At 38.5% G+C, this 27823-nt stretch overlaps 1 protein-coding gene across 1 annotated transcript; it reads left to right on the top strand.

Annotated features, from left to right (window-relative positions):
- Positions 1–1412: 1412 nt before the first annotated feature.
- Gtpbp4 (GTP binding protein 4) lies at positions 1413–27667 on the top strand. The gene is made up of 17 exons (XM_003473401.5): positions 1413–1556; positions 4531–4701; positions 6554–6657; positions 6743–6879; positions 7895–7995; positions 9279–9371; positions 10128–10319; positions 10713–10778; positions 12903–12992; positions 14672–14782; positions 18384–18461; positions 18817–18868; positions 19501–19601; positions 21462–21659; positions 22865–22930; positions 25806–25949; positions 26746–27667. Exons 1-17 carry the CDS (start codon positions 1509–1511, stop codon positions 26896–26898), a joined length of 1905 nt encoding a protein of 634 aa, XP_003473449.2. The 5' UTR covers positions 1413–1508; the 3' UTR covers positions 26899–27667.
- Positions 27668–27823: the final 156 nt, after the last annotated feature.

Here is a 27823-nt window from a genome sequence, read left to right on the forward strand (position 1 = left end):
GACATGGAAAGATGTTATTGACTCTATGAATTCCTGTGCTAACAAAATAAGCAAACAGAAGCCGGTTAGCACTGGAATAAGGCTTTTTATTCTTGTGGTTGATCACAGAGAGGAAAGCCCATGGGGGGACAGAAATCCCATGCTGAACCGAACAAACAATAAAGATGTACAGCTTTTATGGCATCTGCAGGATAGGCAAGGACCTAGTTTCTTGAGTTTTAGTTGCACCTGTGATCAACTTGATTGTGCCTTTGCATGGGATGTCTGTCTCATGAACATCATATGTCTCTGCCTTGGTGTGTGATTTTACTATGCTAACAAAGTAAAGGTTACTATAGGTTACTTTGTTCAGTCCTCATCACCTGGAATTTGCTCCTTATCATTTGGGAAAGTCCCTGGGAAATGGGTTTTGGTACAAGGCAAATCACTCCCCTGGCAGTCAGTATGATTTTAATTACCTGGGTGGGGGTTTTCTTGTCTTGGCTCTCTCAGCTGATTACATAGTCTTTGAAGGCTGAGCTGACTTTCCATCCTCCCGTCTCCCGCTGTGTTATCTTAATTGTATAGCCTGGAAGACTCCACTTTTTAATTCCCAATTTTCTGGTATGTCTGTTAATCCCAGGAGTATAAGGGTTAACCTAGCTGTCTCAAAGGGAAAGAGGTGCCGGGAAAAGGTCATAAAAATCAAACAGTATGTCAGAGAAAGCGCTGATAAAACTGTCTCAGTATGGAATGATATAATGAAACCAGATAGCAAAAATAGGAATAAAATAAGGTCACATTAAATTGGCAGAAGGAAGGCCAGGAGGAGCAAAGGGAAAGCGCCTAACCCACTGTGGTTCCCTTGAGGTCAGGTACTTCGTGCTTGTGTCCTAGCCTAGGCTTGTTTCGTTCAGCGGTGCACGGCGACCTCTCTGGTGAGGCCTGGGCGGTGGTGCAAGGTTGTGTACCTGGCAGATGGCCGCAGGTAGGAAAAGCTCGGAAGAGTAAGCCCGGGAGGCCTGGTGAACGCGCAGTCTCTGTCCCTGAGGAATGAACTCCCTCTCGACATTATTTAGCACTGCACTGCTTTCTATACATCCAAACCGCAGCACGCCCCGAGAGCCGGACACCAAAACCCAGGGCTGCGTTTTTTTTCTACTCCAGGTGACTTGTCCTGACCGCGGCGCCACGTGTGCCACCAGAACCCTGGGGACCCCGGTTCCGGGCTCAGGATAGATGTTCGAACTCCTTTCTTGTGAGGATTTAAACTCCCCAAACCCTCAAACCCCGCGGTCTTCTCTCCCGATGTCGCCAGCTCAACTGCACCCCATCATTCCGCAGCAGACATCCGCGCCAGGAGGTGGCGCCGGGCAACTAGATCGATTATTTTATTCGTCAGCGCCACGGAAATGACGCTTCCGGAAGTGACGCTTACTCGCGCCCGCCGATAGCGGAAGTTCCGCCTACCCCGGACGGCGGAAGTTCTATTCACTGCATCTTTCCTCCTCGTGCTGCCTGTCGTCAGCATGGCGCACTACAACTTTAAGAAGATCACGGTGGTGCCGTCCGCTAAGGTATGGGGCGTCAAACTTCACCACTTCTTACGCTTATCACTTTGCGGTCTTTTTGCCTGGGAGCATCCAGGACTGTGATCATGAATTTGAGGGAGGAAGACACCGTGGTCCCCTATTGCCGGACCTCACGTCCTAGGCCGCGTTCTCTCAAATGAAGGCCTCCAGGGATCCACCGCACCATTCGAAACCAAGCTTCTCACCTCGTTCCGTCAGAGACCAGGGACTCTTTGAGACTAAAGTGCCTCTTAAGAAAAAATGGTCTTTTAGGGGCCGCTGAGGGGTCCAGCTAGATAAGTGGACGGCTGCGATCGGGAGGTGCTAGGGAGAAAGCCTGTCGTGGTCAGTGATGAGCCGAAACCCAGCCTTGAGATTCTGAGCTCAATGTAGCCCCCACTTTTCTCTGCAAGTCTTGGCTTGTTGCTGTCTCAGTTTAACAAAGACGTTTTCTTTTGCTGTTGGATTTCGAAACAGTTGTTTTCAGGCCTATCATCAGGATAAACATGATCAGTTCAAGTTTATATGTCATTCAATGTAGCAAGAGATTTCAAAAATGTTGAATGTAGAGATTGTTAATGAGTCATTTTTTTATGTAGGCAACTTTTGAGGAATAGGAACGTGTTGCAGTTAATAGGTGAAAACACCTACGGGAAACGTGTTTCTCGGGGAAGTTCTTGAAGCCCTGAAAGGAAGAACCAGTTCAGAGGAGGCATTGCTGTCGTTAGCTAACTTGTTCAGTGGAAATACTATCAATCTTCTTTCAGTGACTTCTTAATGGTTCCAGCGATGCAATCAGCTTACGTTAGAAAACTTGGTCAAGAGCTGCTATTTTACATTCCTGATAACCGAGTTGCTTTATCATTTCTCTCAGTCTTTTCTCACTCACCCTTCTGACAGTCATTCTGGCACATCTCTCATTACATTTTAGAATTTGCAAGGAAATCATTTATAGGAACCACATCTGAGTTATATCTTTGATCTCATGATGTTTTCTCAGCCATCCCTCAAGTTTGTTGAGTTATTTTATATTAATGCAATGTCCATTTTTTTGTCTGTCTTGAGAAAACAGACAAATTTATGTCTAAATGATGGGTGACAGTCTTGGTAATTGGAAGTAAAAAAAAAAACATATGCAATATATATATCTCATCTGGAAAATGTAGGAAAATGTTCTTTATGGAAGCTATCCGTGGTGTTGGAATTGCCCATAGTGGCACGGGTGAAACTTAGGTAGACTGAAAAAACAACAGTCATCTTTGTGTCTGGATATCCCACAATAATGGTGGCCAACAGAAGGAGACTTGTGACCCGAATATCTTAAGGGTTTGGACCAAAAAGGTCAGGTTCCCAGGCTGAGAAGGACCAAGATCTGGTGCCAGGATTTTTGGACATATGGACAGGCAGAAGAAAACACAAGATCCATCAGATGAGACCTAGAGAGTTGCTTGACCCCGAGAAGGTGACAACATGGATCAGAGAGGGTAGCCAGTGTTGTGTGGAAGGATAGCAATGGCAAGGGAAGCCTTATGGATCAGTCACTGCACAGAGACCTCCTGGGTTTTGGCACCAAATGTTTGGTTGATTTAGGATCTCAAGATTACCGAGAGAGGCAGAAAGATTTATTAATATGACAAATACAGCAACATATCAGTAGTGTGAAGTAGAGGCTTTAGCCTTCCCTCAGAGGCACGGTGGCAGCTTTTGAGCTTGGGCTGAATTTGGAAAATGGTTTTGTACCTGCATAAGATAAAGTACCTATCTTTTTGAAAGTCATTCCCTAAAGGAATAAGTAGAAACAACCACACTAGAAATAGAATTGTGGTTCTGGAGGTATATACAGTTGATCCTCCATTACCTGTGGATTCCACATCCATGGATTCAACCAACAGCAGATCAAAAATATTTTTTAAAAATTGTGTCTGCATTGATCATATATACTTATTCTTACCAATCTCTAAACATACGGTGTAACAACTATATGCAACATGTACATTGTATTGAATGTTACAAGTAATCTGCAGATGATTTAAAGTGTATGAGTGGATATGTGTGGTTCTACTCAATGCTGTGCCATTTTATGTGAGGAACTGGAGCATCCTTAGATTTTGGTGGTGTTTGGGTAGACACAAACGAAGCGATGACTGTGTGTGAATTTGAGAGACTGAGTGATTGGTGAATGAGTAGTCAGGGAAACTTTATGAAGTAGGTAACTTTTTAATGGACCCGTTAATCATACAAATGAAAAGACTTTGGAGAAGACTAGAGGAGATCTTGTGTAGTCAGACTTTTCCAACACTTTTTGCTCTTTTTAATACTTCACAGACTCTGTTGTGATCATGTTATTGTTTTCTGTCACTGGATTCTGAGTTCTTTGAAGAAAACTCATTATTTTATTTTCAGCACCTGGGTATTCCTATTACCCTTTATAAGAATTAGTCAGTATAGTTGTATTAATCAGTGTTTAAGGGAAAATTGAATAATTTTACATGGCTGGGCACATGGGATTGAGGAAGCATGGGGATAGAAGCTTTGCTAAAGAGGATGCGGCTGTTTGCACTGGGAATTTATGCAGTTACCTTGTATATCCTCAAATAGTCACCTTATATATGCACAGGAAATTACAAACAGTGAATTTTTGCCCATTTTGTGTAAAAGTTAAAGCTATTTATATTGAGATTGAAGTATTGTTTCTTTTCAGCATTTTTTCTGATTTATGCTTGAATTGTCCAAAGTTGCAAATATTTCTAGGTATTTAGAAGTTAATATCAAGAAAAGATGGAGTAAAATTTATTTCAGCGGCTGCTTGGTGTTTTTTAAAGGCTATACGAAGGACAAAGTTGTATATAAAAGATTTGACTAGAAAAAGTAAATATTTGTAGTTTAAAATATGTAGTACTCTTAGATGTTGTTTGTAAGTTTTCAAACAAATGATTGAAAAACAGGTGTTTGAGTTGTGTTTTATTTTGTTTTATTGCAGGACTTCATTGACCTAACATTGTCAAAGACTCAACGAAAGACTCCAACAGTTATTCATAAACACTATCAAATTCATCGCATTAGACATTTTTATATGAGAAAAGTCAAATTTACTCAGCAGAATTACCATGACAGACTCTCACAGATTTTAACAGATTTTCCCAAATTGGATGTAAGTGACTCTGGGGGACATGGATCATATAAATGTGAGACTTGGAGAATCAGTTTTTAGCCAGTATTTTAGCTGTACTCATTTGACAGAAGAAACATTTTTTTGTCAGCATTTACTCCAGAAGTAGCAAAGCTGGGAACAGAATCCGAATTTCTTATCTCAACTAAACCCCATCTGAAGAGATCCAGAAGTGTCTTTCTAGGCTTTCTTTGTAAGTTTTAGGTTTACCAGGTTCAACCCAAACTAGATAAAAACTGCGGATTGTGAACTCTGAAACCCAGGAATCTTTCATGCTTCACCAGCTCCTCTAGACTTTGTCTCCTCCATTTTTGAGGCATCTTTTCCTCTAGGTTCATTTAGAGCCAATGGCCAAAAATCCATGACTGTGATCTTACTGTTTTATTAGCTGATCATTTTATGAAATCATTTTATGATCATTTCAGTACTGACAGTTTTTTCATTGCATTGAGAGGTATAATGCTTATATTAAGCCAAAAAGTCAGAATACCTTACTCTGCAGCATATTTTACTTGGCTTATTTGTTTAACTATAAACACATAAGAGCAGCGATTGCTTGACAGAGCCTGTAAATGAAGTCTTATAAGTGTGTAGGATCACACAGTTGTGAGGTTGAAGTTGTGAAGAATGTGGGGATTGGTATAATCTTAGAGCCAAAATTGGGCATTGCTCCAAAATGGTCCTTGAAGGTAGATGAGGTTGGTTCATGTAGCAATTCTTTTATATTTAAAAAAGTAAAAATGGCTTATTTTTTAAAAATACAGTAGTAACATAAAGTAAAAACTTGGCCTAAATCCATTGTAAGGTTTTGACTTCTCTTTTAAAAGATGCCTGGACTCAGGGTAGGAGAGGAGAAGAGACCATCAAGAGGTCAGTGCAGTGACTTAGACAACTGTGATAGTGGTGAGGCTATTGAGAAGTGATTGGCTTGTCATAATTAGAAAGAAGAGCTCACAGACAAGGTACAGTGTTGAGGGAAAGAACAAGAAGAATTTGAGTTTCTCCCATCTCAGCAGAACTGCTGTTCCCCAAGCTGGAGAAGGCTGAGAATGGGTGCAGCGGGAAGGAGGGCAAGAGTCCAATCTGTATGTACTACTGTGAGAAGTGTGTGAGACTCAGTAGAAATGCCAGAGCTCATGAGAGGTCTGGCCTGGAGATACAGAGGCAGAGTTTTTAAAGTATAGATGGTATTTAAAGTCTTTGAGATCATACAGTTTGAGAGTGGGTGTATGAAGACAACTGTGCTAGGAGCTTGAATGTGTGATGTTGGGCTGTGATAGTCAGCACAGAGTTTGGAGAAGTGGCTGTTATAGAGGAAGCGGAAAATACTTCAAGTGGGATGAGTAGCCAGCCACCCAGTGCTGCTTAGAGGTGTAGAAATCAGGATTGGCATTTGGGGAGTTAACAGGTGAGCTTGATGAGCTTACAGTTTGGGAGGGTGCAACAAAATGGGGTAGGAGGTGTAGAATTGGGTGAAGGTAGTATTAAATTAAAAAAAAAAAACCTGAGAGTTATCTTTGCAGCCTGGTGGAAATGGTCCTGTGAAGAAAAGAATCTGGGGAGGACTGGCCTTGGCTGGTTCTCTAGGTAGCTCTGTCACTGTAATGGAATGGGAGTTCAGGCAAATAAAAGGCACCTTTGCTACCTCCTGTGTATTACTGTCTTTAGAGGGCTAATTCAGCAGGGTCATTGTCTAGGAGAGGGAACTGGAGAGAAGCTAGAGGTTTGAGGAGAGAAGAAAAGGAACTGATTTCTCTGCGTGTTATTTACAAGCAAAGATAAGTAACTGTTGAACCAGAATGACTGCTATGCGTTTTTTATTTGTTTATTATAGGATATCCATCCATTTTATGCTGATTTGATGAATATTCTCTATGATAAGGATCATTACAAGTTGGCTCTAGGACAAATAAATATTGCCAAAAATTTAGTGGACAAGTAAGGTATTTTCTTACTGTAAAATCTTTTAATTTAATGGCAATAGTGGAAAAAAATACTTACAGATTTTTTTAATTTTTTGAAGTGTTGCTAAAGATTATGTGCGGCTAATGAAATACGGTGATTCTCTCTATCGCTGCAAGCAGCTGAAGCGCGCTGCCCTTGGGCGGATGTGCACTATCATCAAGAGACAAAAGCAAAGTTTGGAATATTTGGAACAAGGTACTCGTTCACATTTTTAACAGAAATGGTTTCTCTCTCTCTTTTTTTTTTTTTTAAGATGGGATCTTACTGTGTAGTACAGGCTATCCTTCATCTCACTATGTAGTCCAATCTGACCTTGAACTTTGGATGATCCTCCTGCCTCAGCCTCCCAAGTCCTGGGATCGTAGGTGTGCTCTATTCCCCAGCACAGAAGTGATTTTTAACGTGTTCTGTTAAGATAATTGATGCCTATTGGAGAATTATTCTTGAGATGTTTGTTTTTGTTTCAGAGATTGTGGGATCAAATTTCTTCCAGCTTACCCTACAAGAACTTTTAATACATCTGTTATTGAAGAAAAATGTAGCTAGAGATTTTAATGCTTACAAACTAATGGGATTATTCAGAATATGTATGTTTTTAATATTGGATAGGTAAGACACATGAATCTTAGGAAAATGCTGAAAAATGTAGGCAATAAAATGACTCATAGCTTTATGGGGTGACATTTTCATTCTTTAAAAATGCTTTTAGGGGCTGGGGATTTAGCTCAGTGGCATAAGCACCTGCCTTGCAAGCAGGCGGTCGTGAATTGGATCCCCGGTACCAGTAAAAAAAAAAAAAATGCTTTTAATAGAAACATTTCTGATTTAATACAAAGTTTTATCAAAAAATTGCTTGTCCTTTTGTATGCATTTTTATACTATAAATCATTTTGACATGTTTGCTTTTATTCTCCTTTTGCCTGGATCTTGTAAATTTTTTTTCACATAAGATTCATGCACATTGGTGCCTTAAAAGTGCTACCCTACAGATCTTTTGGGTCTGCAGTGTAGCCCTGAACATAGTTGTCGCTTGGAGTGATGCTGGTGTTACAGATGAGCAAGTTAACACACATAGCCCATGTTGCAGCAAGAAGATTGTGGCATGTGTACTTCAAAATACACTGTTGTCCAAATAACGAGAATCATTTATTACAAGAAAATCTTAAATTTTGAGTTTGATAATTTTTTAATTAATTTAAACTTTTTGTAGTACGTCAGCATTTATCCCGCTTGCCAACCATTGATCCAAATACAAGGACTCTGCTTTTGTGTGGGTACCCAAATGTTGGGAAATCCAGCTTCATCAACAAGGTAGGTCTGTTTTTTACTGTAAAGCAGATGCTCTGTCCTAGGTCAAAGTACTACTGTTTTCTGACTTCATGGGATTTGGAATGTACTTGGTAATATTTTTCTACTAATTAGCTAATCTTTTAGTAAACATTATCCTAGTGTTGGCAGCTGAGCACACTCTTAAGTTCCTGTGAGAAACCTGGATTTTATTGCTATTACAGAATCCATTACTTTTGATTTTTGTGTGCATCCTATAATTTCTAAAGAATCTGAGAGATAAGTACATTTTGGTTGATAAATGGAGAGCTCCAACTGTTGTGTTGTGTCAGCTTGTTCTGAAAGTGGTCATGCCAGAGAGATTTCTCTGCTAGGTGATTTCTGCTGACAGACAATACTCTCTGAGCTACAATCTTCCAGTTTGCAGTTAATTCTCAGGTGGTTTGTAACATTGATTGCTGGGTCAACTTTCACTGAAATTGGGTTTATTGAAGTGGTGAGTTGCTGAGTCTCTCTTGAGTGAATTTATTAACAAATGTGGCATTTAAGTAACCTAGTAATTTTACTTAGGACAATCCTGCTGATCATGAAGGATCTGAAAAGAGTAGAAAGAGCATTTAAGTAATCATTTTTAAACAGCAGCCCTCAGGTGCCAAAGAATTACTGTGTTAGGGCTTGTAATTTAGTGCCAGGAACACTTAAGGTTTGAAGTAGGTTTATAGGTTTTACCTTGTCCCAAAAGTGCCCTGACATGTTGGCAAACAAAACTGTCTCCTGTTCTGGCTGAGGTTTCATGTTCTTATCAACATAACTGAAACCGACTTTGGCATGTGGTCTAGGGGCTAACATAGTGACCACTGGCTATGTGTCTTTTTAAGTTGTAGTTTAAGCTAATTACATAAGAAAAATTCAGTTCTTCAGTTATATTGACCCACATAGTAAATATTCATTAGCAGCGTGTCACTGGTGGGTCCTGTCTAGATAGTGCAGATGTTGAGCATTTCCATCTTCGGAGAGTACTGTTGGGCATTGCTGGGCCAATGATGCAGGTGGTAAGAGTGAAAAGAGGGTGATGGCCAGCCTCCAAATGCTGCCCATCCTTGACCTCCCTGATATCTGATGAGCCTCTGGCCTTGAAGGAGGTTGATAACTCCTGTCCTGCTCAGTTTAATCATGTAAAATCTCTTGCGAAGTTTTTTTCCTGCCAAAAATCAGTCTTAATAATATGCAGGTGCCATACTGCATTCTTTGAGAAGAACTGTGGTATAGAATTGTGATGGTGGAAGTTTTGATTGTTTTGTTTCAAGGTGACGAGAGCAGATGTGGATGTTCAGCCATATGCATTTACTACGAAGTCTCTGTTTGTTGGGCACATGGATTATAAGTATCTACGTTGGCAGGTGAGTCTTGAGACAGAATAGACATCTTCATTTTGAGGGTTAATGGAATTTGATGATTTCTAAAGAACTATAGTGATATTTTATAGTGCAGAATCAACTATGAACAGCAGCCACTATGGAGGATTCTGAGGAGGTGGGGAGAATAGATTTTCTGATATCACTGAGAAAATTCTCCCATTGCCATAAGGAAAACTTTTCTGAGCTTTGAGGATGCATATGGGCAGTTTATATTTATTTAATTCCTAGAAAGCAGTCAGCTTCCAGTAGGGATTTCTGCATTTGTGATTCATTTTAATAATGATGCCTCTACTGGAGTGAAATCTCTTTGTATCATTTCTCTATGCCTAAAAATGGCATATACTATTTAAAAGCATGAAGTAGTCTTTTTCCATGAGTGAATTCCATTTAACTTTACAAATGATGAAGAAAGTAATTTTTAAGACCGGAGAAACTTTGCTGTTACTCCAGCTTTTATATTTTATGATGTCACTAATGAAAAGGAGAGTTATTTTTCTTGAATTTATTGGCTGGTTCTTTAATGAGCCCTGCAGCGTCCCTGCTCCTGTTGTTATTGTTATTGTTACTGGTTTTTTTTTTTTTTTTTTTTTTAATAAGAACATAATTTTTCTTTTACTGCTTTGTTATTGTCACATGGTCAGTTTTGGACACCTACGTTCTGGTCTGACTGTGAGAATAACTGCTAGACAAGAAAGTTGTAAACAAATGTACTTTGAAGTAATAAAGACTGGTCATTAGGTTGTAGATACTCCAGGGATTTTGGATCATCCTTTAGAGGATCGGAACACCATCGAAATGCAGGCTATCACCGCCCTGGCTCACCTTCGTGCCGCAATATTATATGTGATGGATTTGTCTGAGCAATGTGGACATGGATTGAAAGAACAGTTAGAGCTCTTCCAGAATATCAGACCCCTCTTTGTCAACAAAGTAAGTATGCTAGCTAATAGTTTAACTTTCACAATATTACTCTGGGGGGGGGGTAAATTTTAAGACCTCTTATGAAACCAGATACTACTTGAACACAATCACTGTAATGCCACAACTGCTGATTTGATAATGAAGATAATTGCTTGGGTAAGTGACTGGCCAGTAGCATACATTGAATTAAAATACTGTTCGTGTCTTAGACGAGATGGAGCAGGTTACTGTGAGATTTCATTATACTACTCAGAATAGTACACAGTTTGAGTTATTTCTGACATAATATTTTTTAGACTGCAGATGATCTTTGGTAAATGAAATTACAGAAAGCAAAACTATGGTTGGGGGGGGGAACTACCATATTCCACAGTTGAATGTAATAATTTTCTTCTTTCCTAGCCTCTTATAGTTGTAGCAAACAAATGTGATGTGAAGAGAATAGCTGAACTTCCTGAGGATGATCAGGTAAATCACCTAAATGTTTCAAATCCGTGTTTCGGATTTGACTCGCAGTTCTTAGACAATTAATGGTTAGAAGGAATTTCAGTACTATGGTATAAGATAATCTCCTTGGTGGTGCAGTAACATGACAATATAAATCCTTAAGGGCCAGGGATTTAGCTCAGCAGCACAAGCGCCTGCCTGACAAGTGTGAGGTCGTGAGTTCGATCCTCAGCACCTACAAAACAAAACAAAAACCCCTAAAATACAGGTTTCCTCAGAAACATTTGTGTTTGATATGTCGACACATTTGACTTTCAGAATGTAATAATTTAAATATTCACTTAAGTTGGAGCTTTAGAGAAAGCTGAACACTTGGAGGTGTACTTTGTCTCTTGGTAGGCCTCAAGGTATCAGATGTAAGATAACAAACAGGCCAACAGTTTCCAGAATAAGTTTGTTATGAGGATGGATATTCATTCATAGGTGTTACTTAATAAAAGAGATTATATCATTGAGTGAGCTCAGTAAACAAATGATTGAGTGAAGGAGAATAAGATCTGTAAGCTCTTGTAAGGTGAAGCTTCCAGAACTGTGAGCATGCAGTGTCTGCTGAGGTTCTCTAAAAGGCAACTGTTAATCATAATTTTGTAGCCCTTTATATAGGCAGCTTTCAGATAAGCGCTTTGAGAGATGTACACTGTTACAGTGGTTCTCACACTGGTCCTGGAACAGCAGCACTGAGTCACTTTTCTTTACCAGCTTGTTTGTCAGAAATACCTATCATGGACACATCTAGCACTTCAGTCAGAAACCCTGGTCTGAGATGAACAGGCCTTTCCAGGTGGTTGCAACCCACTTGAGTCTAAGAACCATTCACTAGAAGGGTAAATGTGTCTGGTCACGTCTTCTGGAATATACTTTATTGACTAGATTAAAGTGGAAGGTGCCAGGGTAGGAGAAGCATGTTCCCCGGTTAGTGTCTTTTCTGTTTGAACTTTTAATACTTGGTAAAGATTAGCTTTTTAAAATGGCCATACTAGTTTTCTCAGTGGACAATAATACATTCTTTATTACATGAACATTGATACCAGAATTGAAAAATCCCTTTTATCTATTACATAATTTTAGTTTTTCAGTTGGAAAAGCATTGGTGAGAGGAGAAGGAGAGTAGGTAACATCAGGGAAAATTTAAGTAATTTATTAAGTTATGGTCAGATGCTTATACTTTGGAGTTAGACGCGCTCACTACCAGTGGTAGCAAGAACCTGCATCATTGATTACTTGTCAACTGGGTACAAAGGAAACACGATCATCTTTCAGAGCCTAAGTTTATCTACTCACTGGAAAAAATGCCTGTATCAGTTGTTGAGAAGATTTTATGGAGTTAAGGTGCAAGTGCATAATGGACACTTTTATAGTATTGCTTGGTTGACAGTATAGCTTGCCTTTCAGTGTGACAGTTATCACACAGTTATATCACTTGACAGTTAATGTGACATGAACCTAATGAGCCTAGCTCAGTGACTGGCTTACTCATTGTCATGTGCTGCTAAGTAACAGAATTGGTGTTCAGACTATGATTTTCTCTGAAACTACTGCTTTGGATTCCATGGTAATGGGACTAGACCTTGAAGGGAAGCTTCCATTATCATGGCTTGATCACCTTTCTCTGAACTGTGGTCACATTTACAATTAAATGTAAATCAAGTATTTCATGGAGACTGTACAAACCTTGACCTTTTTATACAGTTGATGATTTATCAAGTTGCTAGATTTGAAATTTCTGTTGGTTTGTAAGGAATTCTCTTGGCCCATGGAAGATAAATGTTTTTTAAAAATACCATGAAGATTTTGTTTTTTTAAATCAACATGATCTTTCCAGTTTCTGTTTTGGAATATGAAATCTTATGGAACGTTTCATAGAGCTTGAAATTTTACTCAACTATGGTATAATTTGATCTTTTTAAATGTTTGCATTTTTAAAAATTGCAGAACAATATAGAGAAAAATAACTATTAAGGTTTAAAAAATAATAGGTGTTGAAACATTAGCATTTGCATCCTCCATTTGTAGAACAGTACAGTTTTTTCCACAGGGAACTGAAAATCAATAATACATGTCTCATTTTTTCCTTTATTTTCTCAGAAAATATTTATAGACTTGCAGGCCGAAGGATTCCCTGTTATAGAAACCAGCACCCTGACTGAGGAAGGTGTTATTAAAGTTAAAACAGAGGTTTGTGCTTCCCTAAATCTGATGAAGTCAATCATTGGGAGAAAAAAATATTTTTTTCTTAGAGTTTGTACTCAGAGTACTCAATGTAGCCACACAGGAGTTGTGCATTGTAAGGTGGATCTAAACACACTCAGACTTGTGCCCTGCCCCACTTTGGTGAATGGTGGTAAGTGAGGTGGTGTTTGTGTCCCTTGTTAGCTACTGGGAAATTGCTCTGCTTGTACCTATTCTTTTCCCTTTGTGGGGTATCAAAATCTACCATAACTTGTGGGGTATCCAAATCTTTGTGGGGTTCGTGTTTCTTACATAAAGTGGCATAGTATTTTCATGTAACCTACCTACATCCTCTCATATACTTTATTTAAATAATTTCTAGATTACTTATGATATATAATAATTGTAAATGATAATGCAAGTAAGAATTTTTTCTTCAGATATTTTTGATCTGCAGTGGTTGAATTCATGGATACAGAACCTATGGATCTGGAGAGTGTGTGTACTTTATAATTCCTACTTAAAGATGCAATTGTGTCTTCACATATTTTCTTAATAACTATAGGGAAAAGAATACATTAAGTCCTTGACTTATGAGTGAGTTCCATTTGGAGAGAATGGTCATAAGTTGAGATTGTTCATAAGTCTGACAAAGTGAGACTTAACTCACTTTTGACACAGATGTGCAGCGTACATTGCTTTGAACTTCTTAGCCTTCCCGCCACATCACCACCGCTTTCCCTCTTGCTTCCAGACATTCTGGGCTCCAATGGAGCACTGTACTAAAATACCATGCTACCAAGTACTCACACAGCAGCACAGCTGTGACCATGTTTCTGTGATTTGTTCACATCTACACATGTTTGTAATGTGAGGTCCATTTGTGTCTGAAAGTTCGCAACTCACATGTTTATAAGTAAAGGACTTACTGTACTTTTATGGAACTTGTTCAGAAGTAGAAAGAAAAGATTAGTCTAAGCTGGGCATGGTGGCGCACACCTGTAATCACAGCACTCAGGAGGCTGAGGCAGCAGGATCGTTGAGAGCTACAAAGTGAACTCAGGGCCATCCTGAACTGCATATCGAGACCCTGTTTCAAAGAGACAAAAAAGAAAAAAAAAGATTAGTCTGCAAAGCAGGAGCAAGTTGAGGGACACAGTCACCAGTTTGATTTCACATGCTATGTTAATTATGTCTTACTTGGTCTTGTTAAAACCGATTAGTTGCTCAAGTTTCAAAAAGAACAAAAAAGCCTCAAACATAGCATGCCTGTACAGCACTCTGGAGGCTGAGGCTGGAGGATGCTGTTCAAGACCAGCCTGTACTACATAGTGAGACTCTACCTCCAAAAAAAAAAAAAAGAAAGAAAGAAAGAAAGAAAGACTTGAGTTTTAGGAGTCCTGGGGTGGAAGGACACTGCATCTATGTAAGGGCCCTTGAGTCTGCACAGTGTCACTAAGGGTTGGAGGGAAGCCAATGCGAGACATGGCAGGGCTGCTTCAGAATTCTAGGCCAGGAAGAGTTAACGGTCTTCTTAGAGAAAGAGATGTGCCTCATTAAAAACGGGAAGTGCATGAGGACTTGCAAACCACAACTTCAGTGAAAGGGGTTTTTTTCTTGGATAATATGGTTGGGAGCTGTTACATGTTTTTGTGACTCTGCACCTTGTTTTTATGCTTTACTAGGCTTGTGATAGACTTTTGGCTCATCGAGTAGAAACCAAAATGAAAGGAAATAAAGTGAATGAAGTGCTAAACAGATTGCATTTAGCTATACCCAACAAGAGAGATGATAAGGTAAGGTTGTCTTTTGAAGACACTGTTGAGATACTGTTGGAGCTATAGTAGTTGCGGGCTCACATACAAATGGATTTCTTAAGTAGACTTCATTTTCTTTTGTAATAAGGGCACTTACATATGCATTTGGTAAGAAGTCAAAAAGAAAGCAAAGTATTATGTAAAACCTGCTTCTCATTCAGCCAGCAGTAGTTCCTGTTAATTTTTCAACTTGTTTTTCTTCCAGAAATAGCTTGAAATCAGATTTTTCTTTAAAAACAAAGCAGATCAAAGTGCTTTTAAAGTTATTTTCTTGTCATTACAAATAGTGCACAACTTTTTATACATGTTTGTTGGTATGTTCTTATAAATAAATTACAAGATGTGGCTTTAAAAGTATTACTGGCCTTCAAAAATGTCTTTGATTTTATGCTCCACTGTTTGAGAATGCATATTATTGACAGTTTGGGCTATAAAATTTCTTATCTGATCCAAGTATTTTCTGTATAAAGATGAATACACTTAAACATTTATATGCTTGTTGGCTTGTTCATTAAGTTAATCTTTTCTCATATTTTTTGTAAATCAAAGGAAGATTTACTATTTTTAAAAATACGGAGCTGGGGATTTAGCTCAGTGGCTTAAGCGCTTACCTGCTAAGCGCAAGGTTGCGAATTCATCCCCGGTACCAAAAAAAAAAAAAACAAAAACAAAAAATATGTTCGTGAGACTTTTAGTGACCTAATTTTTGAGATTATCTTAATTCAGTTACTTGTTTCATCTTCCCCCAAACCATCTGTGCAGCATCCACCCTGTGTCTCAACCAACTCCATAGCACTTTGGCTTTGAAATTACTCAGCTTATGAAATATACCTCACATCTGGGCTCTGATACTTTTAACATTGTGGTTACGGCTTAGAAGAAAAGAAGTTTTTTTGTTTTTAAAGATGATAAAATAGAATAAAACCAATCAAAACAAACCAGTGTAAGAGATACAGGACTTTGAAACATGAAATCAACAATAGTTACCATAATGCCTTTTGATTGTCTTCAAAATAGCTGCAGATATTGTAAAAACATTGTGAAAATCAATAAAAATAAGACAATGAATGTAATAAAGGATTTCAAAACAAGAGAATAGTAAATCCAAAATTGCTACCATAATATACTCCATGTCCTTGAAATAGCAGCTCCTGCCATCAGATTTAACTTAAACAAAACAAAAAAGAAAACCCAACCCAATAAAATGTGGAAACTAATGTAGGACTTCAAAACTAGATGATAGGGAGTCAATATGGCCACATCAGTCAGAAGGAGATGCTACACTGCGTACCAATATCGTCTGAACCTATGACCAATCCATTGGCCCTAGACCTGCAATGTTGGTAAAATACCAAAGCACCACAGGCATCCAGTTGCATTTCACCTTGATAGCTATGATCACAACCTTTGTTTCTCTGGATAAACAGGTTACTTGTGGCAGTGGCGGGGGTGGGGGAGTTGGTGCTTCTTGTTTGCCAGCCTGTGCTTCAGCCTGGGGTCTGACTGTTCCTGATCCAGCAGTGGCCTGCATACGGCACTGGTTCCCAGACTGGTTTGCTGACGTGGCCATTGTTCTCTCTCCCCCAGTCCTGGAATGGCACTGGCTCAACAGGTAGAGGCTTAGGTCTAGCTGTTCCTAGTTTTGTGGCAGCCTGCACATGGGACTGGTTCCCAGACCAGGCTTGTTTGCTGGTGTGGCCATTGTTCTTTCTACCTTTAGTCCTCCAATGGCACTGACTCATGGGGAGAGGCTTGGGTCTAGCTTTTCTCAGTTGTACAGCAGCCCATGCATGAAGACAGAAGGTTTTGAGATACTGTAGACCAAACAAACCTTAAGCTCTAGACCTGGTTCTGATTCAAGTTGAGTTTATGGCTTAGAGCTTCTCTACTAGGTCAGGTATCCCCTGAATCTGGTTGTTAGACAGACATCGTACATGTGAGTGCTATAGGCTATAAGATTGGGGTGGTTGATTGACAAGCTACCCTCTCTTTTTTTCTGGTTCCCTGTTGCATAAAGCATTGTTTCAGTCTTTGAATTTCCTTTTCAATTAATGTATTTCTGGTATACCGCATGTTGATGGATCTTATTTCTTGATCCACTCTTAATGTGTTTCTTTTTATTGGTGAACTGAGACATCTACATTGACAGTTAAAGCCAGCATACACTGGCTCATCCGTGCCATGCTTTTTTCCTGTCGTTGGCTCCATACTTTTCCCCTCCATTCAACTATCTGCTCTGCTTGGCAATCCCACTTTACTGCTGTTCCTTGGATGGGGTCATTTTTATTTCTCTAGAATATCCTTCAGTGCTCTTTATAAGGTTGGTTTGGTGATCATGAATTCTTTCAGTTGTTCTTTGTCATGGAAGTATCTTATTCTCCATTAATTTTGAAAGTTTTGAAAGTTACATCAGTCTAGATTGGAAGTTGTTTTCTTTCAGGACTTGAAATACTTCAAGCTCTTCTTGACTTGATGGTTTATGTTGAGAAGTCTGTCATTCTGATGGATTTCCATTATAGGTAATTGTTTCTTTTCTCTAACTACCTTTAATATTCTGTTCTTGTGCTGAATTTCTGGAATCTTGATTATTTCATGTCTGGGTATAGATTTATTTTGGTTAGAGCTAGTTAGAATCCTGAGTGCCTTACTTATCAGCCTATCAGGTCCTTTTCCCATGCTTGGGAAGGTTTCTGCGATTCTATAGTCTCTTTATGTCATTTGTGTTGACTCCTGCACTTTCACTGACACCTGTTAGTCTTACACTATTTTTCTTTGCTTTGTTTCACAGTCATTGAGTTGTTTTTTTCCTGGTTCCTTGTTATTTTTAAGAGATCTTCCGTTTCGTGATCACTAGCTGCCATCCTGTCTTCAACAATGAAAATCTGTCTTCACTTTCTTTCAGGTTGTTTTGCCAGCTTTCAGTGGAGTTTTTACTCTATTGGATATCTCTTTGAGTCTGTTTCATGCATTCCAGTTCGTCTCTTTAGTGTTCATTCAAGGTTTCTGTCATCCTCCTATGCTCTTTTTTTTTTTTGTCTGTGTCTTTAGATATTCTCAGCAACCCTTTTATTGTGTTTATCATTTCTTTTACTTGTGATATTTCGATCTAATTTCTTTTACAGTCTCATGAAGTAGTTTCCTTACTTCAGTTGCTGTCATCTCAGAAATTTCAGGTGTGCAGCTTGTACTTCCATGTGTGTATCTCCTGGACTTGTTCTATTTGGGCTGGAGGCCAGAGATTGTCTTTTGCTCCTTTGTGTTGACATTTCCTGGGTTCCTCTAGACAAGTAAATTGTGGGGTTCTGGGCATTTCCCATTTAGCTAACTGTACACAGTGTTGGGGAATGGGTCAGACACCTTGGTTTCTTCTAACCCAGATTCCCCAGGAGGTGGCAGGGTGTATGCCTGGGGCTGCTCTTCCCTGCCCATGCCAGTTACCCATGGGGGAGAGTCCCTGGGAATGATTTTATATTTCCCTTGCAGGCAAAAAAAAGCTGTTTGTAGTTTTCTCCATCTTTTAAAGTTTCGTTCACATTTAGCAAGGCATTTCACATAAATATTTTCAATGATCTCTTCTTAGGAGAGGCCCCCTTTCATCCCAGAAGGAGTGGTGGCACGCAAGAAGAGAATGGACATTGGGGAACCCAAGAAGAAAAGGGTATGTTGCTTTAACTCATCTATTCTTCTGTGGAAAGGAGAACAGAGAGGTGATATGGGCATTGGACTTGAGAGGAACATTCCCAGGTGATAGCCCTGTTAGGTTTTGGGATCTAGCAGTGAATTCCCAGTAGAAGTCCCTGCCCAGTTGGTTGTGCTGAATGAAATACATAAGACACATAGTCCCTCAGATGATCCACAGTAGCTTTCTAACTAGAAACAGAAATAGAATCCTACAGATACTGAAAGAGTTGAATTGAAAAGATTATTTCACTAAAACGGGATGGAGGTATTTTTTGGACTTAACAGCTAAAACAGAGCTGATTTTATATTATTTATTTATTTTTCCATTACAGGAACGAGATCTTGAGCTGGAAATGGGAGATGATTATATTTTGGATCTTCAAAGTAAGAGCTAGACTGTAATAGACTGCTTTCCTTGGGACAGGACAGGGTGGACTGTGGAAGGCCTAGACCACTCCCTCCTGGCCTCATTCCCTGTGTGCTGTATAGGTAGTTACATGTGCAATGTTTCAGAAAAACAAAAATAGGTAAAGCTCTTCCAGCACACATGTCTTTGGTTGTTTGAGACTGGGTCTTCCTGTGTAGTTCAGGGTGGCCTTGAACTTAATGTGTAGCCTAGGCTGTACTCAAACCATGATCATCCTGCCTCAGCCTCCTAAGTACTGGCATGTGCTACCATTCCCAGCTATAATTTGTATTTTCCTGAAGGGTAGAAATTAATGTACTATTAGGGGTCTAAAACTTTTTCTTTTTTTTTTTTTTTTTTTCTGAATAATATTCCATTGTATAAAACTTATTCCTTCCAGGTCATTTTCTATTGTTTTTAGATGAGAAGATTATTTTTTCACAGCTTGTAAATGTTGGTCAGTACTGGTCTTATTAATAATATGTTATATAGTATTGAACATAATTGATCTATAATTTTTGTGATGACTTGGCAAAAATTTTGACTGATTTGGACACACTATATTTGAAGATATTACCAACTACTGTAACATACTTTTCTTTAACTTTAGAATACTGGGATTTAATGAATTCATCTGAAAAATATGATAAGATACCAGAAATCTGGGAAGGCCATAATGTAGCAGATTATATTGATCCTGCTATTATGAAGGTATGTGTCCCTTTTTAAATCTTCATTTTTTCTCCTTTTTGATATGGCTGCCTGCAGATACATGCCTGGCTTTTTGATAATACTTTGTCTTCATTTCCCCGTACCCTGGCCCTGATGCAAACTCTGCTACCCCATTCTACACTCACTGAAAGAAATCACCACTCCTCCTATAGCTGCTGGCACTGCCACCTCTGCACTGCAGGTCCTGGAGAAAGCCTAGGCTCTTCGTATCGGCTGTTACAGGCTACCTTTCAGTAGTGCTGGCGTTGTGGACACTGGTGCTAGCTGGGCAGCTTCTGTTGCGGGTGGTTTACTTCTTTCATACCTGCTACCCATATTTCCTTCCTTCAGTTCAGTGGATATTGCCATGTTACCAAGAAGACTGAGCTTGTAGGTGTGAGCTCTGCACTCAAAGTTTTTGTCCATATCCCAATGACTCCTCTGAAGTCTGAGAGGGAGGTGGCGCTTTAGGCGAGGCTTTTTATTTTCTCAGGTACAACTTCTCTAGATCTTGGCTCCATAGCTGACATCTGTGTCCTCCCTCTGTCCCGCCTCTTCTCTGCTTGTTTTCCTTTTTGAGACAAGGTTTTGCTCAGCAGTTTAGGCTGGCCTTGAGCTTACTTTGTAGCTCAGGATGATCTCTTTGAGTGATCCTCCTGCCTCAGCTTCCCTGTGCTAGGATTACAAACATGCACCACCACACCCAGCTCCCATACTTTTACATAAAAGTCTCTAAGTCTCTCTTATCTTTTTAAAAAATATTTTCCTTCAGTTGATGCCCTGTTTTTCTCTCAAGTCTTTTGGAAAAAAATTATACAATATTGATGTCTACATTTCCTCATTTTTCTATATTCAATTCCTAAATGTCCTTCTTGCTTTATATTTTGTTTATCTAAATTTTAGATTTTTTTTTTTTTGGAGGCAGGATCTTAATATATGATTCAGGCTGGCCTTGAACTCATGTAGTCCAGATGGGCCTCAAACTCATGGCGATCTATTTAATCTTTGTGAACTCTTTACACCCTGCATCTCAAAATTTATCTCCTGTCTGAAAGTTGAGCAGGCTAGCAGTATCATAATTTGAGAGCTTGGTGAATGAAACTAAACATCAGCCTGCTCACTCTGTCCCTCTGTTCATTTACAAATTATCCTTGCCCTGCACCTGCTCATTTTCATCCTATGTGCCTTTGTCTTTTCCCTCTCTTCACTTTTGTTATCCTGTCCATACCCCCAAAGTTTATAAATCTTACGACTCCTTTCCTTAAACTCTTTAGCTGTGTTTCATGAATTCTCTCAGCTTGTGTCACACCCTGCTTTCCTTGGGACAAGACAGGGTGGTCTATAGAAGGCCTTGACCACCCCCTCCTGGCCTCACTCCCTTTGTGCTTTTCACCAAGGTCAGGCCATGAACTTTTCACCCCATTGAGCTCCTGTCTAGATTGGTTTAGTGGAGTAAAATATATGCACATGTGTTTTTTAAGTTGAATTTTTGTTTTACTAACTTTGTAGCCAGAGAGGTTCTATTTAATACAGTGTCAAAATGGATCAGTGAGTGTCATACAAGTTCATTTTATGCTTCCTTTGGAAGCATTGGGGAATGAGGAAAGTGTTCTCTGCAAATTTTTAGTGTTGAAGTTTATTTAGAGAAAACAAAATAGCACAGAATAGTACTGGCATGCTGTCAGTGTGTTTATGCAGTCTCCATTTTCCTCCCACAATTTGTTTTCTGTGAATAAAAAAATCTATATATAGATGGGGCCTAATTGTAATCACTTCACAGTTCTCACAAACATGTTGACACACCTACTTAACTTGGGAGTTTTTCCTTCATTCATATTGTCTAATTATGACTTTTTAAAGAAATTGGAAGAGTTAGAAAAAGAAGAAGAGTTGAGAACAGCTGCTGGAGAATATGACAGTGAATCTGAAAGTGAAGATGAAGAAATGTTGGAAATCCGAGAGCTGGCAAGACAAATTAGAGAAAAAAAGAAATTGAAAATTCTACAATCAAAGGAAAAAAATACCCAGGGACCAAGGATGCCTCGAACTGCTAAGAAGGCAAGTTTTATGTTGTGCCAAAGAGGCATATATTTCTTATGTATTGGATTCATGTATAAATCATTTAAATGCCACATTTAAACCCATTTGGGGCCCTAAAATTGCAGATACTTTGAAAATTTGTTGGTGTATAGATTTACAAGATGGTTTGCTTTGATCTGTTATCTTCTAATTATTGTGCTTTTTTCTTGGCGACTTTTAGCTTCAAGTTCTGAACTGTTCTAAATTATATACCTTGGAAATAGCACTGTCTTATTCCCTAGGTTGTTTTGAAACTGAAAGGATATAAAGTATGTGTTATTACACATAGGAATTGTTGAGTCAGTGGTACTTTTTGTGAGGTTTGATTTAGTTAACTGATACCATGAAGGTGATTCCAAGTTAAAATAAGTGTGCTGGGTTCATTGTAAAAGATCTAATTAGAAGACAAAGAGGAGGAAAGTCACACTTTTTCCTATTCTGTGGTCACAACATAGGTAACTTCTGTCAGATAAAGAATATTATTAAGGACAGAAATAAACAGCCAAATGAAGCAGTAAATAGGATGAGATCCAGAAGGGTCTTGACTGCAGGAACTTGTGTCCCTGTGGAATTGATATGTACCACCCTCTCTGTTCATAGCTGAGTTTTTGTTCACTTTTCTGCAGGCCTTCACATTCTCATTTTTTCCAGAAGTTTTTTCAAAACTGACTTTTTGGGGTTTTATGGAGACTTTATTGCATGAGCATGATTGAAATATGGACAGCTTACAAATGTGATAGGGCAAAAGGATCTGACCTAATGCTAAGGTAAAACTGGAAGGCAAAGGAACATTAGAGTATGTTTTTAGTTTTTATGACCTGCTATGGGGAAAAAGAATACTTTCTTTAGGGGGAAAGACAAACAAGAGGGCAGGAGCTCAGAGCGAATTTTTGATTTCTGACCCCTGAAGCACCCAGTTTGTAACAGTCTGTCCTTCACCCCTGTCACTCAGAAGTTGCTTCAGGAATCAAACACGAAAGGCCACATACTTAGATCTCATTGTTCTACTCATTAGGTCATTTTTGTCACCCTATGTGGAATTTGCAAATGGAAGCAAAAGTTTGCTGAATGCTTTTGTTTGCATACAGAATGTTCATGAACCATGGCATCACATGTATCTTTTCCTTGATTTTAAAAAAAGGCATTTTATCAAACTAATTGGGCTTGAAACAACTTATTTACAGGTTCAGCGGACAGTTTTGGAGAATGAGATGCGAAGTCTTGGTATTGACATGGATGATAAAGATAATGTAAGTACACAAAGATGCTTTCAGATTCTGTAGCACTTTGCTTAATGGCAGGACCATATTCTGAGAAATCTGTCTAGTGATTCTGTCATGCAGACATTGCTGTGGATACTTAAACAAACCTAAATGATGCAGCCTACTGCGTACTGAGGCTACGTAACATACACACATGGTATTACCTTTTACTTTAAGGCCACTGAAATCAACATGAGATTAAATCAAGTATATGAGAAAATGATATCATTAAGATGCAGTAACATGAGATGTAGAATCTGCTGCCATTGTAATACTGTATACTGTGTTTTAGTGACTCTTTCTTGTGAGTCCACACTAAAATAATGGCAAAAAATTGTAAATATGTGTCAATAATAGTCTTGTTATTATCATCGTATGATGTACTGTTAATAATTGTATATGCTGTATTTGCATACAGCTGGCAGCACAATAAGTTGTTTATACTTGTGGAGTGGTAATAGCTACATCACTGAGCAGTGTGAAGTTTTCGGCTCCATTGTAATTTTATGGTACCATCGTATATGTGCCTTGTTGACTGAATGGCATTGTGTGGCACATAACTGGGTATGGTTAGATACGGTTTTTAAAATAAAGAGACCAAGGTCTTAGAAACTTATGAGAATACAAAATTAGTTTCTAAATTGGAGGGAAAAGAATTTAGAGCATTCCACATTTCTGTTGATTTATTGGCAGAGGGTTTGGTTTGAAATGAAGGATGATTAGCCATGTTACTCTTGTTTGCTCTGTGGAATAATTTGGGAACATGTAGTTCAACATCCATGCAATTGGAAACTCAGCTTTTGGTCACCATTGGAAAAGAATTTAGGAAGACCTTTCACTCCCATTTCCTTAGTTGAAGGTAGGGAAGGACTCCCTGTGTGTTACATTTCCATTTTAATTGCTATCAGTTATGTGAGGTGGTCCTGATGTTTGTTTTTATTCTCTGTCCATATTTTTTTAATATATTTTTCTTTTTTTTTATATTTTTTCTTTTTTTATATATATTTTTTTCTTCTTTTTTTTTTTTTTTTTAAATCGGTACTGGGGATTGAACTCACGACCACTTGCTTGCAAGGCAGGTGCTTATGCCGCTGAGCTAAATCCCCAGCCCTCTCTGTCCATATTTTATAATACATTTATTTCACATTCCACTTACCTTAGATACAACTCATTGTGGTATAAGCATTTTTTTCTCACTTTTTAATTTGTTTTTTGGTAGTATAAGGATAGAATCCGTGGCTTTCACTGTGAGCTATATGTCCTGTGTATTTGTTATGTTGAGATAAGTTCTTGCTGAGTTCCTAAGCTACTCTCAAACTTGCCGTCTTCCTGACTGAGCCTTCCCGAGTATTAGGGTTTCCAGCATGTACCACTGTGCCTATCCTTATAGTTTAATAGAATTTAGTGTCTTTTTATTTTAGATCTTTTAGGTTATTTTCATTTAAGAAATTTATTTACTTGCTGTTACCTCCCAGTCCAGGTGATAAGTAGTAAATATATAATAAAATAAAATACTTTGCATCAGAGGAAAATATAAATTAGAGTAGGATGTTGAAGTGAATAAGTAAGTATCTTTCTGGAAGGCATTTTAATAATTTTTTTTATAATTTTTAAAATTTTAAATGCAGAAAACAGAAAAGAAAAACAAAACCAAAAAAACCAAAAACAATAACGTTTACAATTTCATTGAAACTTACAATTTTATTCTAATTTAACTGGCTATTATATTGCATATTATCTTCAAAAGAGTTGCTAAGATTACCAGGTACAGACATGCAAAATTATCAGACCATGAGTATTAACTGTTCTTTTCCATGAGCTAATAGAATTAGTAGTATAATCATCTTAGCTATCTTATACAAATTTATATCTTTTTTCCATTACCCTTCCTTCTTTTCTCCTTTTCCCTATTCCAGTTTTTGCCCTTTGAGCCATGTCTTACCCTTTTACAATACCTGTTGTACATTTTGGATCTTATTTGCTGTTTCATATTTTTATACTAGGGAGGCAATACAAAATTTACACATGTGAGTGATTTATTTCACTTATGAGTGAGGGAGGCATTAAGAGATTCCCAGAATTAGAATTAACCGAAGGACAGTATTGTTTTATAGTTTCATTCAAAGAAGGCTGGGATAATTTAAATTTTGTCAGTAATGTTTTAAGAGTACACTGGTACCTTGGTTCACAAACACTCTGTCAGCTGAATGTGGTGGCACAAACCTGTGATCCCATCATCCTGGGAGGTTGAAGTAGGAGGACTGCTATGAATTCAAGGCCAACCTGAACTACATAAAGAAGCCCTGTCTCAAAAAGAGAATACTTAAATCTTGGAAAGACTTCCTGAAGTAGTTGTATTATCGTTTTCTTAGAAACAAGATTATCAAAAGTGAGCAAGGTTGAGGGACTCATTTAAAGCTCCACAACTAGCCCAAGGCAGAGCTGGGACGTGTGAAGGGTCAGACTGTAGACCTGTACCCATAGATGGGCAATCTACATGTCTTTGCTTAAACTTGAAGTTGACTTTCTGGTATTTTCTCTTTGTGCTCAGATATATAATCCTGAAATGCAGGAGTAAAGGAGAGATAATTCTGTATATCTGAAATACAAGTCATTGTATTAAATCTAAGGTTTAGCTTTGTAATGTAAAGCAGCTGTGTTAAAAATATTTATCAGAAAAAAATATTTATCAGTAATTACGTGAAATTAATTTTGTATATCTTAAAGTCTTTTTGCTCTTGTAATAATGATTCTTCAAATTTGTAACTGTCCTCTCCTCTTGTTGGAGTAGCTTTGATTGTCACTGAACCTAGAAGCAGAACAGGAATCTTGAGCTCTGAGGATTGTTTTCTGTGCATTTCAGACTCACTACGCAATCCAGGCAAGACGGTCTCGGAGCATCACTAGGAAAAGAAAGCGGGAAGACTCTGTTCCACCCACTTCTGTAGCCCGGAGTCGAAGTTGCTCTCGAACACCACGTGATGTTTCTGGTCTTCGAGATATGAAGGTTAGTCTTTGCGATATGTAATAGAAGAAAAGAAGTGATTTACACCAGAACTGAGAGCAGGCACCAACAGTTGGATGCCTCTGGCGTTACCTAGGTAACTCCTTTTTTGGAGAATGAACAAAAACATGTTCTCATAATGTATCAGCAGTCTGAGGGTAGGTTCACCTGTTTAGGCGAGTGAAAGTATTGGCAAATGGCCCCTCAACATATGAAGGCCACAGTTCTGGAGAGCCCAGGAGGAACCAGCTTAGAGGGATTCCTCCAGTGGATCATGTGATCTTGTTTGAGTTCTTATTATGGAGACCACATCCCCACACACCTGTCCTTCCAGTTCATAGTTTGGTCACTGTCTAATCTTTTTGTGATTAATATATTTTCGTGGGCCTGAGTTTCATTCTTAGTTTGTATAAGGAGTTAAAACAGATATACTCTAATCTTGTAAGTCTAAAATGTTTTAGGTCTTTTAGGTTTAAAATTTGTCCTGCTGGGCATGGTATTACACACCTGTAATCCCAGCATTCAGGAGGCTGAGGCAGGAAGATTGCTGCAAAGTTGAGACCAGCCTAGACTACATAGCGAGTTCAAGGCCAGCCTGTCTCCCAATTTTAAAAAATAAAAAACTCTTGTCCTAAATTGATTTTCTTTGAATTTTAAACACAAATACCTATTGAGTTCCTGCAGATGTTGTGTTGTGTCTAAGGAAAAACAGTGACTGGGACTTGGGTCTCGTGTAGAACAGACTTAGTCCTGCAAGGCATACAGTGATTTTCTTACTTTATTTTCTCCCCCTCTGTAGATGGTGAAGAAAGCCAAGACTATGATGAAGAATGCTCAGAAGAAGATGAATCGCTTAGGGAAGAAAGGGGAGGCAGATAGACACGTGTTTGATATGAAACCCAAGCACTTACTCTCTGGAAAGAGGAAAGCTGGTAAAAAGGACAGAAGATAGTGTCCTTTTAAGTACATGGTGTGACTAGACTGCTGCTTCGTTTGGTATGGTTTCATAAAACTGGGATTAAATTTTAACTGAAAAAATGATTGAAATAGCTAAAGGGCTTATTGCTGAAGATGGTGACTAACCTTGTAGAGGTATGCATTATATAAATATTTTGACTAGATAGTGTTTCTGCATTTTATAGAGTTGATTCAGATTTCAAACTGAAAGGTTTATTGGTGTGATGACTAGGGTTTTTGATGGAAAAAGTACTTTGCAAAAGGCACCTTTGGTCTATCACACATAAATGGCCATTTTCTAATGAAGAAAGCATCTTCACTTTATGGTCTATGCAGAAGGCTACCAGCTCTTACTTGCAGGCCTTGGAGAAAACCTGTTTATGAGTATGTCAGGACTCTGTGCTTAAATACTCTCTTAAATTATTTTCTAGTCCTTTTGTACAATATATCATTGTAATCTATCTTAAACTATTTTATCTAAAATAAACCTCCTGAGGAAAATAGTTTTGATATACTAAAGTTTTGGGTGGTTTTTTTTTAGGCTTGTTTTTAGCTACAAATCAGTATTGATTTGACCAAGTGAGAAAGGAGAACAAGATATAACATTTGCTTTTGAAACAAAAGTACGTTAGGGGATTAAAGTGCCTAAAGTGTTACAGCAGTTAAATGTGACAACTCCAATTTTAGTGTACCATGCCTGAAAATTGCATGTTCTGTAAAACACAAGAACTCCCCAACACTGCAATAAAGGGTATTTTTTGGGAGCCTGTTTTCAAGTATTTTTAGTGGATAAAGTGGTAAAGTTTTTGTAAGTTCAAAATCCTCAAGCATGGTTAAGAGTTTGTTCATTCAGTACGTTATAGTTAATTTCAGCCTTTAGCATAGCAGCTTCCACCCTCATGACAGTAAGATTCCTGGAG

The sequence above is a fragment of the Cavia porcellus genome, unplaced genomic scaffold (assembly GCF_034190915.1).
Source record: "Cavia porcellus strain 051 isolate PalLab524CR breed Dunkin Hartley unplaced genomic scaffold, mCavPor4.1 scaffold_13, whole genome shotgun sequence".
Taxonomy (NCBI): Eukaryota; Metazoa; Chordata; class Mammalia; order Rodentia; family Caviidae; genus Cavia; species Cavia porcellus.

What these genes read in the sequence shown, in the direction of transcription:
- Gtpbp4 (XM_003473401.5), top strand. Translation starts at nt 1,509, where the DNA reads ATGGCGCACTACAACTTTAAGAAGATCACGGTGGTGCCGTCCGCTAAG. An exon ending in ATAAGTATCTACGTTGGCAG is followed by an intron (nt 9,372 to 10,127) that starts GTGAGTCTTGAG and finishes ACTGGTCATTAG; the next exon opens with GTTGTAGATACTCCAGGGAT. An exon ending in GACCCCTCTTTGTCAACAAA is followed by an intron (nt 10,320 to 10,712) that starts GTAAGTATGCTA and finishes CTTCTTTCCTAG; the next exon opens with CCTCTTATAGTTGTAGCAAA.